Here is an 18,658-nt window from a genome sequence, read left to right as displayed (position 1 = left end):
TAAGGGCTATTCTATTTTGTCATGTTTCCTAAATTAGGCTTTCTAAACTATGCCTAAGAATCATTATCATGAAGTCTTCTCCATTTAGCACATAGAACTGCTATCAGTTTATGAAAGAACTGTCATTCAAAGCATGTCAGCTCACTCTGAACTTTGCTTAAAGTTCAACATGGACACACCCTATGTTCTTCATGTACTTCATTAAAAATGTTACATGTAACAACTGTAACTAGTAAAAATCTTATGTTAGCTACAATGAAAGCTGGTTCAATTCTCATACAATCATTATTATTAAAATAACTGTCTTCAATACTAATCAAAGAGAATCAGCATTCTTCACTCTTACGTATCATAAACTTATTTTTCATATAAAGTATTTGTAAGTATTGACAGAATGTACGGTTGGTTTCTACCTTTCGTCACACATTCTCAAAGTAAATTAAAATCAAGACAGAGCTATGAGGATACTCAAAAGTCAGAAAAAATGTTTAAAAGAAAACCAGTTTCCACTTTTCTGATCTTGATGACTGAGCACAGTCTTTCTCAATTAGCTATGTCAGTGTAACCTATCTTTTAAAAGGCTACTAAAATAAACTAATTTCTGCATTTAAAAGAATTCCTCTCTTAATGGCAAGTCAAATTTCACTTCATTTAAAAGTTCATATTGTATCCTAAGTTGTTAAAATAGAATTGTGTAAAAAACTGTAATTAACTAAATAAATACGCCTATTAGTGTAAAAGGGCAAAGATATTTATGAACTAATAACTTTATGACAATGGCCAAGTAAAATATTTTTCCTCCATTGAGAGATCCCAAGCAGAATTTTATTTTTTCATACAATTCCATTTGTGGTTCTTACTGTGTTTTTGCTTAAAAACAAGGGCCTGTCATTTGATTAGGGAAAGAAGATAGGATCTGATACTTACCTCATTTAGAAATTAACAAAACTAAAAGGGGTTTATGCTGACATAACTCTGCATTGGTAAGAGGTTTCAAAAATGGAGTAAAGCTGTCAATTCCTGATCATGTCAACCAAGTATTTGGAGCTTAAAAGTCAGTAACCAGAAATAAGGAGTTTGTGGTTCATGTAAAGTTCAATGAAAGAATATGATTAGAAAGGAAATAGGAATCTCAGAGTTTACAACCTTGTAAACCCTACTCCAAATGGAAAGAACGGTCTAAATGTCAGGATATGGAAAATGTTCTCGTAACAATCTGCTGCCAACGCCATGCAACTTGAGGAAATCACTCAACCTCTCTTGGATGCATTTTCACCTAACTGTAGGAGTTGGCTGAGCTCATAAAAAGAGAAATATTCTTTATGACACCATTTTGAAAGAGACGATTTTAAAATATGTATCAGAATCCCAGCTAAAATGGATGATAACAGCAAAAGTGTAACCCAGTGCCTGGAGAGGACAGTGTTCAGAAATCAGAAAATCAAGCCAAGCAGTCTGCTTTGAGTTGTCAAGAACAAGATGGAAAAGCATGCTTCTTTCACACAGTCTATTGAAAGGATATTTAAATAAATAAATTGATATTAGGTGTACATAGTAAAGATTTAGCAAGGTCCATCAGAATTTCCCTTACCATCTTAAGGAAGGAAAGCAGTATAAAAGTCTGGGAAAGTAGCAGACAAGGAGCCACCTGCTGGGTGAAATTACGTTCTGCCATGAACCACTGACAGCTTCAAATCAATCCATCACTTGCCCTTACCAAAATGATGGGGTTAAAATGAAGAAGCGCTAATGTCCTCTTTGAGAGCTATGTCTGGACATCAAGTGGTGTGATCAAAACAGTCAAGTCCTCGCTCTTGTTTTGGGTTTAACAGTATATCCTAAAACCAATTTCCTCCTTTACCAAAAATTTTTACCACAGTAGAAACTGCTACCTTCTTCACAGAAACTTATTTTTAAAGCCTTATTTACTCTGAATTTCATACTTTAATTCTCACATAGCAAAATGAATCTGAAAAGCATAAAAACTGCAATTTTAAATACTTTAAATCATTGTATCAGTTCTTTCCTATAATAACAGAATAGCTATTTGATTTTTAAAATAAATTCCATAGGGACACCTGGGTGGCTTACTCGGTTAAGCGTCTGCCTTCAGCTGAGGTCATGATCCCAGGGTCCTGGGATTAAGTTCCCACAACGGACTCCTGCTCAGCAGAGAGTCTGCTTCTCCCTCTTTCTCTTCCCTTCTATTCTCTTTCTCTCTCAAATAACTAAAATCTTTAAAATAATAAAATTTTAAAAATTCCATAAAACAAAACAAGGTGGGTCATACCTTTCTTCAGCTGGATATTAAGCCTCTTGCCTATTTTTTTGGTGTTATAACCACTGCTTACATTTGTACTAAATACATTTTGCGGTACTGGGGCCGGAACTGATGGTGGTTTTCCGGATGGGTGTGTACTCTGAGGTAGAAGTCGGGGGTGAGAGTTTGTGGGCTCGGACGGGGGGTTCGGTCTAGGAGCTCTCTGCAGGGCCGAAAGTCCTGCACTATGCATGCTCCTGTTGTCAATATATTGGCTGTCCGGACTGAAGCGACTTGAATAGTAATTGTTCTTCTCACTTTGGGATAGTTGTTCGTACTGCTCTTTATTTGCTGCAGGAACCACATGGAACCAAATGATGGGTGTACACATGGCTTGGCGAAACATATGTTGTGCTCTGGGTTTGAGAAAGAATGGAAAATTAGCAAACTGAGACTGGCAGCCTAGAAGATATTATGAGCTTAATGACGTATGCTAATTAAGCAACGAGAACTGACAGACTTTGTTGAAAATGAAAAACAAAATTCTAATATCCCATTTATCAATCAAGTTTGCGAGCTCTGACAGAAGCATCGCTGTTTCTCCAAATATAAATTTCTCATTCTCTTAACAAAAATTAAAAAATTATCTGTAACTACAGATAAAATATTGTGCTCTCAATCACAAATTATTAACTAATAGTTTTAAGTACAACTGAGGTACTATAATTACAACAGGAAGAGAAATTAAATACAGTCTTCTCTTCACATCATCATTCAATACATTTAAGAAGTAACTACATTTTATTACATGGGACCACTTGAGTTTTTAAAGAAATAAATATACTTAGAAAACTAGAGAAATCAGCTATCCATCATCAACAACACGAGCGCAAGTCTGCATATGCAAAATTCTCAAGAACACCAGGATGGTCTCAGGGACTCAAAATGTGTAGAGTTTTGGTCCCGGTGCACTTCCAGGAGCAGCCTGAGAACCTGCTGCACCTCGCGTGGGTTCCCTACTCAGATCCTACACAAAGTCCTTCTGATTTCTGCTCATTCTTGCTTTGTTTGATAGGCACCAGACAACTTTCTTCTTTCCAACTGCATAAGGACTTGAATCAGGACAAAGAAAATCTGAGTAGACCACACACTACGGTTCAAAGGAGCTTTCCCTGCTTATTCATATGGGGAGTCATTACGTGCAATGAAGTTGGAAATGTGAGGCAAAGTATAATAAAACCTAGCATACTGGCAAATTTTCCAAAAGGTGAGGAAGTAGCAAACTGTGAAGTCTAAAAATTGTGCCCATAATATTTTAAGAAGCGCTCTGTCGGTCGGAGGGCATTTTGAAATACAGTGTAATGGTAGTAATTACCTGGAGTTTGATTAGATTTTTAAAAGCCAGGTAATGACAGAAAATACTCCTCTCTGGTATAAAGACAGAGACGCAGACATGTTGTTTGGGGCATTTCAGCAGACCTCACTCTCTCACACCGAAAGCCAGAGAGAGCGGTGCAGCCAACACGCACTTACTGTTCAAATCTTCTGTTTCGAAGGTCGCCATCGTTAATCCTGACAATGCAATCGTTCTCATGAAAGAGTTTTTCTTGTTCAGCTTTACCACCTTTCTCCAATCGCTTTACTAACAACCCCAGGGTTCTGGAACATTAAGAATGCAAATCATTACACACGTAGTATTTCCACCGTGCACAATGCCCTCCTGTTTTAATGCTGGTATTATATTTACAAAGACTTCCTGATAACGGAGCGCATTAAGTTGTTATTAATACATTTGAAAATCACACCAACACCGAAAGCACAACAGTATAAATAAACTGCAGCAAGGGATCCCCTCAATAAATGAAAGAAATTGTTTCTGGGGGTCAGGATTCTGTTTCCAAAACAAACCGTGTCCTTTGGTCTCTGCTTCGAACTGCTTCGGACAGAGCTCGTCTGATGGTTCAGTGGACATCGCAGTGTGCAGCAGAGCTGAACGTGTGGTTGTGGACAACTCTGGCAGTTTTCTGTTCTAAGCCAGCTGGGACACAGCTGACAACAACCCCATCTCCCCGTGAGAGCACAAGTAACCAGGAAAGGTTAACCTCAGCGCACCGTACATAGGCAAAGAAAAATAGCAAAGTTTCCAATCTGGGCATCTGCATTTGATGGTGCCTAATATTCTGAATTTCAAAACTTGTTAGGTTTCCCAAAAGTAAAAAAAATTGTTGCCATTATTCCCAATTGAAGACAAACAGGAGAAAGCCAGGGACAGGTTCAAATGTCAATGGTTCAAATCCTGTCAATGTGTGCTCCAAATGAAGGTCGAAAGGAAAGCCTCAATGAACTTCTAGAGACCAATAAGGAGAAAAAAGGCAAAAATTATCCATGTACCTGGTCTAGAATACTAAGGTCTTGCCTGAGAGAAAGAACATTCTAGATACCCTGGGACAAGCAGCAAACATTATGGGACCACAGGAATCTTTACCTAGTTCTGGTGCTGTGACTAACTTAACAGCTAACATAAATTCTACATGATGAGCCTGTTAAAAATTGTTATGAATCTATTTTGGGCCTGTCCAAAGCTTAGATTTTTCTTTCATAATCCTAATATTTAGAGATAACATTCATATAGATACTCAAATTTAGAATCCTGTCAAAATTAAAGTTGAAGATATTTCCTATTTAGCCCAGATATGGATATACATCTTTCAACAGAATACACTTTGCCGTGTCCTATATAGGCTTTCCGGTTTAAAAAAAAAACTACCCAAATAGCTTCCTCTTTTAGATGTTTACAGTTCTGGGGCCATTCATCACACTCCTCCGTAACTGTTACATATATACACACCTTCTCTCTACTAGTGCACTGTAAGCTCCTAGAAGAGAAGATGGGGTTCACCAATGCACACTCAAGCCCGTAACTAGCAGCAAGGTCTCAACAGACCAACACAGAGTTACTTTAGCTGAGGCAAACAAATCTCTTGTTTCTAACAAGATTTTTTTGCAAAATAGAATACAAGTGAAAGGAAATTTAGATCCAGATCCTTTTTTTCAGACAGATGTTAATTATACCAAATATATGATTGGACTGAAATAAGCAAACCTGAGAGCGAGGGTCTTTTTCACTTGTATTCCTGCAAACTTAAATTTGTTTCTTTCACGAAGAGAGTCATTTTTTAACTTCATTTTAATTTTTAGTATTAAGTATAGTACAACACGTTTTACTAAGGTCAAGTCCACCAACTTGCAAAAATAATTAGAGGAGATAATACTTAAATCACCTTTTGAAATGACGCCATTTGAGGATCAATACCTACTAATGTATAGTGTGTGTGTGTATACACACATACACACACATATATAGTATATAGTATTGTAGAGTCTATACATCTTAGTGACTGGTAAAAAAAACATTACAACATAGGTGATTTTTGGTTACCCACTACCATGTATTGGAATTAAACAAACATAAAAATCCTCTCAGCTCAAAGGTAAGAACAAAGTACACTAACACAGTTGCATGAGCAACTTCACACTGTCAGAGTCGTACGTGAAAGAAAGCGATCCCACACAATACACCCAAAATTAAGTTACTGGTAAAATGTTATCATGCCCACGACCTTCTCCCTACATGTCCCTATTGTGTAAGTGTGTTTCTACGTGTCATGGATTAAGTGTCCCGTGAGAGGAATCGAATTATTAAGAAACATCAAGGATTCTGCTGAATGAGAAAAAATAATCTGAGAAGGCAAATTAAATCATAGTTATTGACAGTATGGGAAACAGAAGGCATCTGGCCACTTCACCATTGAAGCAACTGCGTAGAAGGACCACATTCAAGGAGACGATGGCCCGGCCAACCACAGGCACTCACAGCACAAGCAGACACGTGGTACCATGACTATGGCTAAAAGCTACCTTATCGGACCAAGAGTGCTTTTTTGGAGTGCACGCATTCCATGGGCAGCAGAAGCAGGCGTTACTAAGAGTCACTCCAGTTAAGTAGCTAGTTTTAAATTGCTGAAATCATGAGCAGTTTCTCAGTAACATTACAATCTTATCCCTGCAATCTTAAAGTGATGAATAATGATTATGCTTTTATGTATTCTGAAATATTTTATGTATTCTAAAATAGCCTACAGAATACTTTGAGAGAGACATATATATATGTATACATACATACATGCATATAGAGACAGATAAGAGACAGAGACAGACTATGTTTAATGAAAATTACTCACTTAACTAGTACTGAAAATTTGTTTAAATTTATAAATTTACCCCAGATAGATCCTTTCAGTATTTATCACAGTTTAAAATAACACAACCTGAAAATATGTAATTTAAATCTGTAAGTGGCATCAATATTTTTCAGATGAATAAGTCTATGGATTTATATTCATCTAGATAACAATTTTTCTTTTATAATCTACCTCCTCCTTGGAATCATTCTAGAATAATAATCCAAAGTAAAAAAGCATGCCATGCTTCATTAATTCAATGGCTTGTCTTTCTGAATAAGTCCTCACATACAGCTTAATTCCTCAGTAGTCCCAATACACAGTGAAAAATGTTACAAATCATAAATAAATACACCATCACATTTACATGGAACATAAACAGAAGTTTATTAAATGAGGCTTTTAGCATCCAAAGTTGTTAAAATAGATGCAAAAACCTTGAAGTTCTTTTTCTCAGTGCTAGGGACTAGAGAACTGATTGGGGGGCAGGGGGCGAGGAGGAAGAATTTCACCCTGAGTAACACAGCAAGTGATCAGGGAATCAACGGAACAGACTGAATTAAGGAGAAGTTAGTAGCCTGCTGATTTCTAAGTACTTGACCACACTATTAGAATCATTCTCTCAAAAAGAATGGATTAATTTAAAAGTAAAGTGGTACAATCTGCAAAATTATCTCATTTGCTTCACTAGGTGAAAATGATTACAAAAGGAATGGGAATGAACTATCAAAAAAAAAAAAACTTCACAAGAAAATTGAACTGATAACAGGGAGACTGAGAATGAAAAATACCCTCTGATGGGAAATCAACAGTTAGTTATAACACTTTCATCTTCCTGAAAAACTTGAGTGCAAGCAGATAGATTTTCATACTTCCCACGTTCAATTTAAAGCCATCATAAACAGTATAATTAAAAATAAATTTTAGGTATATATTTTGCAAATTCAACCCACAACTAGTATTTGTTCTGGAATAATAAAGAACTGAATGCCTATGGTGTTGTGGTCCCTAGAACACTTTATTAAAGACATATTTATTATGTCTTTAACACTTCTTAGAGACATAATTGAAAATAATGAAGTTCCAAACATTCTGGCATGTCCACGTGTTAGGATAGAGACTAGTTTTTCTTCTAGGCAGTAGGAACCAGAATTCCTTATCAGGGACAATGATTCTCCATAAGAACTAGAAGTCACTCTGCAAAAGCTATGAAGAGGAAGAGGGAAAAGAGGCAGTGGGGTGAGCTCTGTGAGGGGAACAGTCTGGGAGCAGAACTCCAGGGAATGAGCAGTGGTGATAGACACAGGAGAAATGTGGAGGGTCTGATTTATGAAGGTCTGTTTGGAGGGCTGGGGGTATAGGAAAAGAACCTCCTTCACCTTCTGTGTGAATCTAATGTAAACTTCTCAGCACACGTGATTTTAGAGCACACAGATTTTTTTTTTCTGCTACATCGGATCCCCAAGGCTAAGCTGTTTCTATTGTTTCCTGTATTTTTTCAAAATTTTGGGAAAAAAATACTACATCCACCAAGTACAATTCTCATTTCTGAATAATTTTCTTACAATAAAAATATGCAAATCTACACACATTTCTTTAAACCATTTCTTGGGGCTTTTGAGTAATGTTTCTCACCAAAAGTGGGGGAGGAGGGGCAAAGAAGAAGAATACAGTCACAGAAAGCAAGCCATTGAAATGCTGCATCTTTGTACATGATTTTGGATGTGTAATTAGAAATTTAACTGCTTAGATTATATTAAGGATTGCACCACTACATTTATACAAGGTTCATTAGCCTAATTATACACTTAATTAAAACAAACTCAGTCATACATGTTAACATTTTCAATTCTAAGTATAAATTACAACCAATGATAAAACTGAAAATAAGTAACAAATGTTTTATTGACATCTAAATTGGCTAAGCAAGTCTGAGCTTTGCTTTGATAATGTAAACTCCCACAACTGCCACCCAGCTGTATGGAAATGATCATAATTCATCTTAATAAAAGCTGACATAGTCTAAACACCACCACTGTCATGAAGGCAGAGTAGGAGTGGGAAGGACAGGATGGCGAGAGCAAGACCCTCTCACCTCCCTCAACACTAACAGGGGCCCACAATTACCTACATTTGATCCCTGAGGACCACAGCCACCATCAGAGCAGACCCAAACAGAAGAAAGTTCAAAGAAGGTCCAAATTAAAAAAAAAGAAAAAAATCTTAAGTTTTTAAAATCTTTAATAGATAAGATGAAGAACCACCACAACACAAAAGTAAATAAAAATAGAGAAATCCTGCAGCTGAGGACAGAAATGACAGGCATCATACTTCTACACTTAAAGAGGCAAGATTTATCTAAATGTAAGCTACATTCTTCTGTCTAAAGCCTATGTATTTATTGTAGTCCATTATTAAAACAAGTCTACAGCTAAGAATGCACAATTGAAAACTTTCAGACAAAAGGTTACAGATTCAGCTGATAAAGTTAAATTGTGTTTTCTCAGAAGTAAATTAAAACGGAACACTCAAAGAGCATATTCATTCTTTGAAAAGTGATAACCAATTTCAAAACTCTACAATGATCTGAAATGAACTAGTTCTATGAAATTCCAACTGGCTATAATTCTTCATTAACACATAAATTCAACAGACTAAAGTAGTGTATACAGTTGACCCTTGAACAACACAGAGTTAGGGGTGCTGACCTCAGTGTAGTAAAAAATCTGCATATAACTTGTTGACTTTATAAAAACTTAACTACTAATAGCCTACTGCTCCTGATAATGTAAGTCAATTAACACATATTTTGTATATTATGTGCACTGTATACTTTTTTAAAGATATTTTATTTATTTATTTCATGTAGACAGAGACAGAAAACACAAGTAGGGAGGAGCAGGAGAGAGAGAAGCAGACTCCCCGATGAGCAAAAAGGGCCCAATGCAGGGCTCCATCCCAGAGCCTGCGATCATGACCTGAGCTGAAGGCAGATGCTTAACAAACTGGGCCACCCAGGTGCCCCTGTATAATGTATTCTTAAAGTAAGCTGAAGAAAAGAGAGTGTTAACAAGAAAATCATAAGAAAGACAAAAAAAACATTTACAGTACTGTACTAGGAGAAAAATCCATTTACAAGCGGACCCACAAAATTCAAACCCATATTTTCCGAGGGTTAACTGTTTTTGTGAATCTTGAACTTAAGACAGCCATAAATTCTTATCCTGGATTCAAAACAGAAGGAAAAAAAACCATCATTTTCCACTATTATGTAGACTCATCCGCACCTACCTAATAACCAGAACAACAAACAACACGGAGGGAATGATAAGGCACGTTACAGGAAGATAAACAACAGAAAATGAAGAAATATCATTTCTTTTTTTAAAGATTTTATTTATTTCACAGACAGAGATCACAAGTAGGCAAAGAGGCAGGCAGAGAGGTTGGGGGAGCAGGGAGAAGCAGGCTCCCTGTTGAGCAGAGACCCCGATACGGGGCTTGATCCCAGGACCTGGGATCATGACCTGAGCCGAAGGCAGAGGCATAGCCCACTGAGCCACACAGGCACCCCTGAAACATCATTCTTATTAGCTGTCACTGCCAAATACTTCGCTAAATGCTGTAATTTATAACCACATATATTTTCCTATTTAAGCCACATGAAATCATAGGAGTATCCATCCCTTAGATGAGAAGACTGAGACTAAGTGAAGATAAGTGGTTTAGGCTACACTTTCACAAAAGACAGAGCTGGGTTCCATCTCAGGGATCTCTGGTCTTAAAATCTGAACTGTTCTGAACAACACCTCTGCCAAGAACATGAAGCTGACATGTGGCCAGTTAGTCAATGACTGACAGAAATGTAACACAACATTCCTAACAAGAAGTTCTGGAAAGAAAATGAACTTTTTGTTTTCACTGTTATTATAAAACAAAAAGTCAAGGGGAAGAAGTCATGAAAAGAAACTTTACTACAGCAATTCAAAGTGTAGTGCTGACTCCTCATTTGATACTCTAAATAGGAAAATATCTTCATATATATAAAGTGAGCTTAGATGGGATTATTAAGTCAGAGCCAGCATGAACCGTTAGCAGAAAGCTACACATACATACACACACACACACACACATACACACACACACACACGCACACGCACACCCTCAGACCCTCCCTTTCATACCAAGGGCTGCTTTCCCAGTTAAAGACTTAGGATTTTTCCTTAATTCTTATGAGTGACAATCAGATATAGGAAGAAGAGTTCTGTGACTACTTAGTACTAATGGGAGGATGTTGAAAGAGTTTGGTTTTTTAATTTGCCACCTTCTGGGAATTCCTGAGATTTAGGGGGAAATGTTGGTGGGAAATAATATACAGTTACAACAGAGAGACTTTTCATCAACCAGTAAGTGACAATGAAACTCTGGACTCTCGGCTACCACAGCACCTCCTCGCTGACAAATATTATGAATAGGAAACAGAGAAGGGATTTTTTGATATAAAAAAATACTAGAATAGAAACACCCTGATGACGGGCATTTTTATTTGTTTGGTTCTCTAGAGCACGGCTGGCAAATTACGGCCCACAAGCCAAGTTTCAGCCTGCCACCCATTTTGATAAATGCAGCTTTACTGGAACATGGCCACACTCATTTGGTTCTATGTTGCTACGGTTGCCTTCAGGCTACAATGACAGAATGGCATACTTGCAACAGAAACTCCATGTCCCACAAAGCAACAAAATGGAATATCTGACCCTGGAAAAAGTTTGGCAAGCCCTGATATACCCTATGCATAGAAACAAGAGTACTCCCTGGTAGATACAAGATCTTTAAAAACAACAACAACAACAACAAACAATCAAACAAACAAAAAAATAACCCAAAAAACTTCCTGGATAAAATAAACACAAGCGTGTAACTACTATTTGTGTAAGAAAAAGTACTGTGAAAGAAGAGTTCAAAGACCACACATCTAAGAATAAAGAGGAATGTATATATAAATGGGAAATGTCCATTACAGAAAAGACCCAGAGAAATAGTCTGCACTTTGTTAAGAGTAATAATGCTTCGGGGTGCCTGGGTGGCTCAGTGGGTTAAGCATCTGCCTTTAGCTCAGGTCATGATCTCAGGGTCCTGGGATCCAGCCCCACGTCACAATTCCTGCTCAGCTGGGAGCCTGCTTTTCCCTCTGGCACCCCACTCCTGCTATCTATCGCTCTCTCTCTCTTCAATAAATAAAATTTTCAGGGGCGCCTGGGTGGCTCAGTGGGTTAAGCCGCTGCCTTCGGCTCAGGTCATGATCTCAGGGTCCTGGGATCGAGTCCCGCATCGGGCTCTCTGCTTAGCGGGGAGCCTGCTTCCTCCTCTCTCTCTCTCTCTGCCTGCCTCTCTGCCTACTTGTGATCTCTGTCTGTCAAATAAAATAAATAAAATCTTTAAAAATAAATAAATAAACAAATAAATAAATAAAAAATAAAAAAGATAACATTTTCCAAAAAAAAAAAAAGAATCTGCTTTAGCCATATTCCCTGTGGCTTCCACAGGGAAAAGGATGTCTAATATCCACCGAAAGTTATACTGTGGAATCCAGGTAAAAGAAAAACTATTACTTAAAAAAAAAAAGTCATATTTCTTGAAAACCTTTAACAATTCCTCCATTATTTACTGAATGAAGTCTCATTGGTCACTCACAAAGAGCTTTGTAACCATCTCTCCAGCGCTATCTCATAATAAATTGTCTCAAGTCCCTGACTCATTATTTCTTACCAAATCATGCGCACGTGGATGTGGCATCTTCCTTTCATACATTCTCCTCCTAGGAAAGAATATCGCTCCAGAATGTCATGAGCATGACTCCTTCACAGAACAGACCAAGCTCCACGGCTCTGCTGAGGGTACCCCACAGCACGTGACACCCATCCTTCTGCTCAATCCCAAAGGCACTTGTGTGTGCGGTTCTTCTGACACATGACACGGATTTTTTTCTATACATATTTTTCCATTCAACTTTTAAGTCCCTTAAAACTCAATTTAAATCTTGTAATTTCATAAACCCAATGTTTGCAGTATACATTTTTCTCTTGCTTTTTAAATACCTAAGATTACATTACGTTATTAGAAACCTCAGAAAAACTCATTAACTATCAAACCAGGATATGTCTTTATTTATCTATATCTAACACAGCAATGCCATAGCTAATATGGATGGTCATAGGTTCATTCACACTTCTACTTTGTTTTTCTTATTTTTGTTCTTAAAAGATTTTATTTACTTATTTGACAGAGACAGGCACACTGAGAGAGGGAACACAGGCAGGGGGAGTGGGAGAGGGAGAAGAAGGCTCCCTGCTGAGCAGGGAGCCCCATGCAGAGGCTCAATCCCAGGGCCCTGGGATCATGACCCAAGCCAAAGGCAGATGCTTAACAACTGAGCCACCCAGGTGCCCACACATTTTTTTTTTAAGATTTTTTATTTATTTATCTGACAGATCACAAGTAGGCAGAGAGGCAGGCAGAGAGAAAGGGAGAAGCAGGCTTCCCACTGAGCAGGGAACCCAATGCGGGATTCAATCCCAGGACCCAAGGATCATGACATAAGCCAAAGGCAGAAGCTTTAACCCACTGAGCCACCCAGGTGCCCCAATTTTGTAAGTTTTACTGAGCAATACCTATGGGTTAAGTCCTAGGAATATAAAAAATAAAATATAAAACATAGTTTCTCTACCAAAGAAAATGACAATTATTTTGCATAACCTCCCTGTAGCATTTGTGATGTAAATAAGAAGGGTATGTTTGACATTTACATCAGGAGGAAATCAAATTATATGTATGAAGTGAAAATTGATTTCAAGGTAATGAAACTGTGAATAAAGACTTCTGGATGGGAATTAGGTAACTTTATTTTTGAAATACAAGATGTATCTGTTCATGTCTTCTACCCATTTTTTAATGTGATTATGTTTTTTGTGTGTTGAGTTTAAGGGGTTCTTTATAGATCTTGGATATCAGTTCTTTGCCTGTAGTGTCATTTGTGAATATCCTCTCCCATTCCATGGGTTGCCTCTTTGTTTTGTTGACTGTTTCCTTTGCTGTGCAGAAGCTTTTGACCTTCATAAAATCCCAAAAGTTCCTTTTCACAGGGAGATTTAAATCAGAACTACATTGAGATACCACCTTATGCCAGTTAGAATGGCTAAAATTAACAAAACAGTAAACAACAAGTGTTGGAGAGGATGTGAAGAAAGGGAACCCTCTTACACTGTTGGTGGGAACGCAAGTGGTGCAACTACTTTGGAAAACAGTGTGGAGTTTCCTTAAGAAATTAAAATTAGAGCTTCCCTATGACCCTGCAATTGCACTACTGGGTATTTACCCCGAAGACACAGATGTAGTGAAAAGAAGGGCCATCTATACCTCAATGTTCACAGCGGCAATGGCCCCAGTCGCCAAACTGTGGAAAGAACCAAGATGCCCTTCAACAGACAAATGGATAAAGAAGATGTGGTCCATATATACTATGGAGTATTATGCCTCCATCAGAAATGATGAATATCCAACTTTTGTATCAACATGGACGCGACTGGAGGAGATAATGCTTAGTGAAATAAGTCAAGCAGAGAGAGTCAATTATTGTATGGTTTTACTTGTGGAGCATAAGGAATAACATGTAAGACATTGGGAGCTGGACATAGAAGTGAGTTGGGGGAAATCAGAGGGGAAGGTGAACCATGAGAGACTGTGGACTCTGAGCAACAAACTGAGGGTTTTGGAAGGGAGGGGGGTGGAGGGGGGTGGGGGGAGTGAGCCTGGTGGTGGGTATTAAGGAGGGCATGTATTGCATGGAGCACTGGGTGTGATGCATAAACAATGAATTTTGGAACACTGAAAAAAATAGAATTAAATTAAAAAAAAAGAAATACAAGATGACGACTAAAGTAAAACAGCATCACAGCAAAGGAAATAAACAATAAAACTACATGGCAACCTATGGAATAGGAGAAGATATTTGCAAATGACATATATGATAGAGGGTTAGGTTCCAAAATATATAAAGAAATTTTAAAATTCAACACCCCAAAAAATAATAATCCCAATTAAAAATGGGCAGAAGATATGAACAGACATTTTTCCAATGAATACATCCAGATAGCCAACAGAAACATGAAAAGATGTTCAACATCACTTATCAGGGAAAATCTATTCAAAACTATAATGAGATATCACCTGACACCTGTCAGAATGACTAAAATCAACAATCCAAGAAACAACAGGTACCATCAAAGAGGTGGAGAAGGGGAACTTTCCGGCATTCACTGGTGGGAATGCAAATTGGTGCATTCTACTCTGGAAAACAGTTTGAAGGTTCCTCAGAAGGTTAAAAACAGAACTACCTTATGATCCAACAATTACACTAGTAGGTATTTACCCAAGGAATACAAAAATACTAATTAAAAGGGATATATGCATCCCAATATTTGTAGCAGCATTATCTACAATAGACGAATTGTGGAAGTGTCCATCAACTGATGAATGGATAAAGAAAATGTGAGATATATATATCACATATGTATGTGTTTATATACATATGTATATACATACATACATACATACATACATGTATACAAACACAATGGAATATTACTCAGCCATTAAAAAAAATGAGATCTTGCCATTTGCAATGACATGGATGGAACTAGAGAGTACAATGCTAAGCAAAGTAAGTCAGAGAAAGACAAATAAATGCCATATGATTTCACTTATATGTGGAATTTAAGAGAGAAAACAAATGTGCAAAGAGAAAAGAAAAAACACAGCAGAAGAGGAGAGGCAAACAAGGAAATAGACTCTTAACTACAGGGAACAAAGTGATGGTTCCCAGAAAGCAGATGGGCTGGGAATGGGGTAAACAGCTGATGGGAATGAAGGACCCATTTGCTGTGATCCCCAAGGTGATGTATGGAAGTGATCAATCACTATATTATATACTTAAAACTAGTATTACACTGTATGTTAACTGGAATTAAAAACAAACAAACAAAATCTTAGGGGCACCTGGGTGGCTCAATTGGTTAAGCGACTGCCTTCAGCTCAGGTCATGATCCCAGAATCCTGGCATTGAGCCTCGCATTGGGCTCCTTGCTCCTTGAGGAGCCTGCTTCTCCCTCTCCCTCTGCCTGCCACTCCTCCTGCTTGTGCTCTTTCTCTGTGTCAAATAAATAAATAAAATCTTTAAAAAAAATTAAAAAAAGAAACAGCAACAATGGGAAGATGGCACTGTCTTTTCCAGGCATCTGTCGTCTCTGTGTCTAGGTAGTGAGGCAGTGGTTGGGGAATGAGCTGGCATATGTCAGCTGTCGCTGATGCCTCCAATCAAAAAAGACCATCCAACTGTACTCCAGAAAATAGTCTTTTTAAGTAGGCCCAGCAAGATTCTTATTCAAAAAATTTCATTATCCCTCAGGCCATAATAATACTTAAGTGGCTTTAAGAATTTCTCTAACACTGACTTCACATTTCTGCCTATTTTTCTGAATTGTATTTGTATTCGAGATATCCTGCATTGTGTGTCTTCTCTTTATGATATATAATTCACATCCCACATGGTTCCTTAGACTTTTTGACTTTGAAATCCAAATCAAAAAGCAATTCTGACATATATGGGTCACTTTTACAAAAATAAGTATTCAGTGAGTGTTATTCAATTAGTCGTATCTCCAAAATTGAGAAAGCCCAAGTATGATTGGAATTTTGTAAAAGAGAAGTTATTCTTGGAAATTTCAACTTACATCCCATGAATATGTATTCTTTTATTCCCACTAGATATATATGCAATTTCTTCACGAGTTCCACTTAATTTCTTCCTTTCTGCTATACTCCATTGCTTAATTTGCCCTTGCAGCCACCACGGAGCTGATGTAGCTCCCTTTATAAGCTGTCATCACATTTAAAATCATCTTCGGCAACAGGCCAGCTTCAGTTACATAATTCAGACAATTCTTCTATCAACTCACAGAGTACCTATTACCTATCAACATTTATCACATAGTTATAATTGTGTGATTTCTTGGCCATCACTGCATCTTGACTGCAAATCTCTAGAGAAAGACTATGTCCTGTTCATCTTTGTTTCCTAGCACCTAACACAGGAATCATCACACAGTAAATACTTGGGAAGGTTTCTGTTTGAATCAGAAGAATCTGCCTATAAGCATTTCTGAGAACAAGGACCATGAGGGTGTCTTGACTTCTATGATTCTGAGCAGTGTGCCTATTTTCTTCTCTCCCAATGACAACCTAACTCTGAAGAACCATGACTCTCGAATCCATGCAGAAGCTTAAAAATGCAATACAAATATTGAGAAAAAAAACAAACAAATATTTCTGTTGTTTCCCAATATGAAAACGGGAAATGCCTAAAAAGATTTTATAAAGAACCTGATTTTCTTAATCGCCTTGTCCCTTATATAAGAAAGCTACACAAGATTTTCTTCTTTAAATGCCAAATCAACAGGGATTAAAAATGACTCAGTTATAAAACAACTTGTAGTTCTGCAAAGGGATAGTTGCCTTCTTGAATGTGTTCTGTATCTCTAAACACCATGGTAACCAGTGTCTGATGGATTCTGTGAAATTGCTTCCACTGAATTAATCTATACTGCATTTACTTTTCTATCTTATTCTCCTTTTGCTCTAGGCTTTTCACCTATTTATTTTATCCTAATATCCTTTCACATTGAGGGAGGAAATGTGTAATAAATGACAGAAAATGTGTAAAAATGACATGCTTGTAATTGAAATACCGGTTAAGTCTCATTTAAGTGGCAGGGCAGAAAGTGGATCAAGAGGGCAGTGTAGGAAGATCCTAAACTTATGTCCCCCTACAGATACAACACACATACAGCTGCATATGGAACTGTTCCACCAGAAAGGAACTTGAGAACCAGCTGAACAGCTACTCTGTAAGAAAGGATGAAAAGACCACACGGACATGTGCTCTTGCCAAGATCCCCCAACATAGTGACCCACAATTGGGAAAAAACTTGAAATATAACACAAATATAAATAGATATACACATACATAAATCACTACATATACACATCTTCTTCCTGAGGAGCAAGGGGTTTGTACTTCACACTAGACACGCACAACTCTCTGGGCCTGAACCAGAGAGAGGAACCCCCAAAATGTCTGGCTTTGAAAGCCAACAGGAATTACATTAAGGAGAACCACAGGGCTATCAAGAATAAAGATTTCCCTCTTAGGGAGCTCACACATTGGACCCAGCTCAAAAAGCTGCAGTTTGAAAAAAGTCTAGACCACAGATGAAGGAATTTCACTTGCTAAACTTAAAGGATCTACCAGAGGGGTAGACGTCTCTTGGTATTCTCTCCAGGGACAGAATGCTGGCAGGTGCCATTTTTATAGGTTACTTCTACATTGCTAGTGATAGTGTTGTGGGTGCCATTTTTTGTGCCTCACTCTAGCTAGCTAACAGCTACGGGAAACCAACCCCTTCTCCCCACTGCCAGCACCTCCAAGTGCAGCAGGTGAGTAGAGCCATGCCTTCTGCCCTTAGCTGCTCATGCAACCCTGCCTTAGTTGGACAGCCATGTGTAGAGCACACAGGGCATATCCTGTGAGTGCCAGTCACAGGTAGGGGTGGGGGGAGATTAGGTTTTTTGACTCCACAGAACTGATACAACTGGGCAAGAGACAACCAAGAGCAAGGGCAAGGTTAAATGTTAAGGTTCATCTCCTAAACTGAACCACTCCTCAGGACAGAGAGATACAGCTGCTGCAAAATACACAAAAATAGAGTCAAGTAAAATGAGGAAACAGAGGAACATGTTCCAAATGAAGTAACAAAATAAAATCCCAGAAAAAAGCCTTAATGAAACAGAAGTAATTTATCCAAGAAAAATGTCAAAGTAATGGTCGTAAAGATGCTAACGAAAGTCAGAAGAAAATGGATGAACAAACCAAGAACTTCAACAAGGAGACAGAAAAATATAAGTACCAAATGCAAGTCACAAAGCAAAAGAATAGAGTAACTGCTGTGAAAAGTACACTAGACAGAATCAAAAGGAGGCTAGATGACAGAAAAATGAATCAGTGACCTGAAAGTCAGGGGAGGGGAAATCACCCAAACAGAAC

The 18,658-nt window shown here is 37.9% G+C and overlaps 1 protein-coding gene across 28 annotated transcripts in view; it reads right to left on the bottom strand.

Annotated features, from left to right (window-relative positions):
* The window catches only part of PARD3 (par-3 family cell polarity regulator), a 649,140-nt gene that overhangs the window by 264,628 nt on the left and 365,854 nt on the right, over positions 1-18,658 (bottom strand). For all 28 annotated transcript variants that reach the window (XM_082739708.1, XM_082739698.1, XM_082739709.1 and 25 more), the window contains exons 8-9: positions 3,794-3,919; positions 2,291-2,676 (exon numbers count right to left, since the gene is read on the bottom strand). In XM_082739708.1, coding sequence (XP_082595834.1) covers positions 2,291-2,676; positions 3,794-3,919 — 512 coding nt within the window. The remainder of the gene's footprint in view (positions 1-2,290; positions 2,677-3,793; positions 3,920-18,658) is intronic.

The sequence above is a fragment of the Mustela nivalis genome (assembly GCF_964662115.1).
Source record: "Mustela nivalis genome assembly, chromosome: 7".
NCBI classification, from domain to species: Eukaryota; Metazoa; Chordata; class Mammalia; order Carnivora; family Mustelidae; genus Mustela; species Mustela nivalis.
The sequence above is the reverse complement of the archived record's forward strand: the minus strand, read 5'-3'. Positions and strand labels throughout refer to the sequence as shown.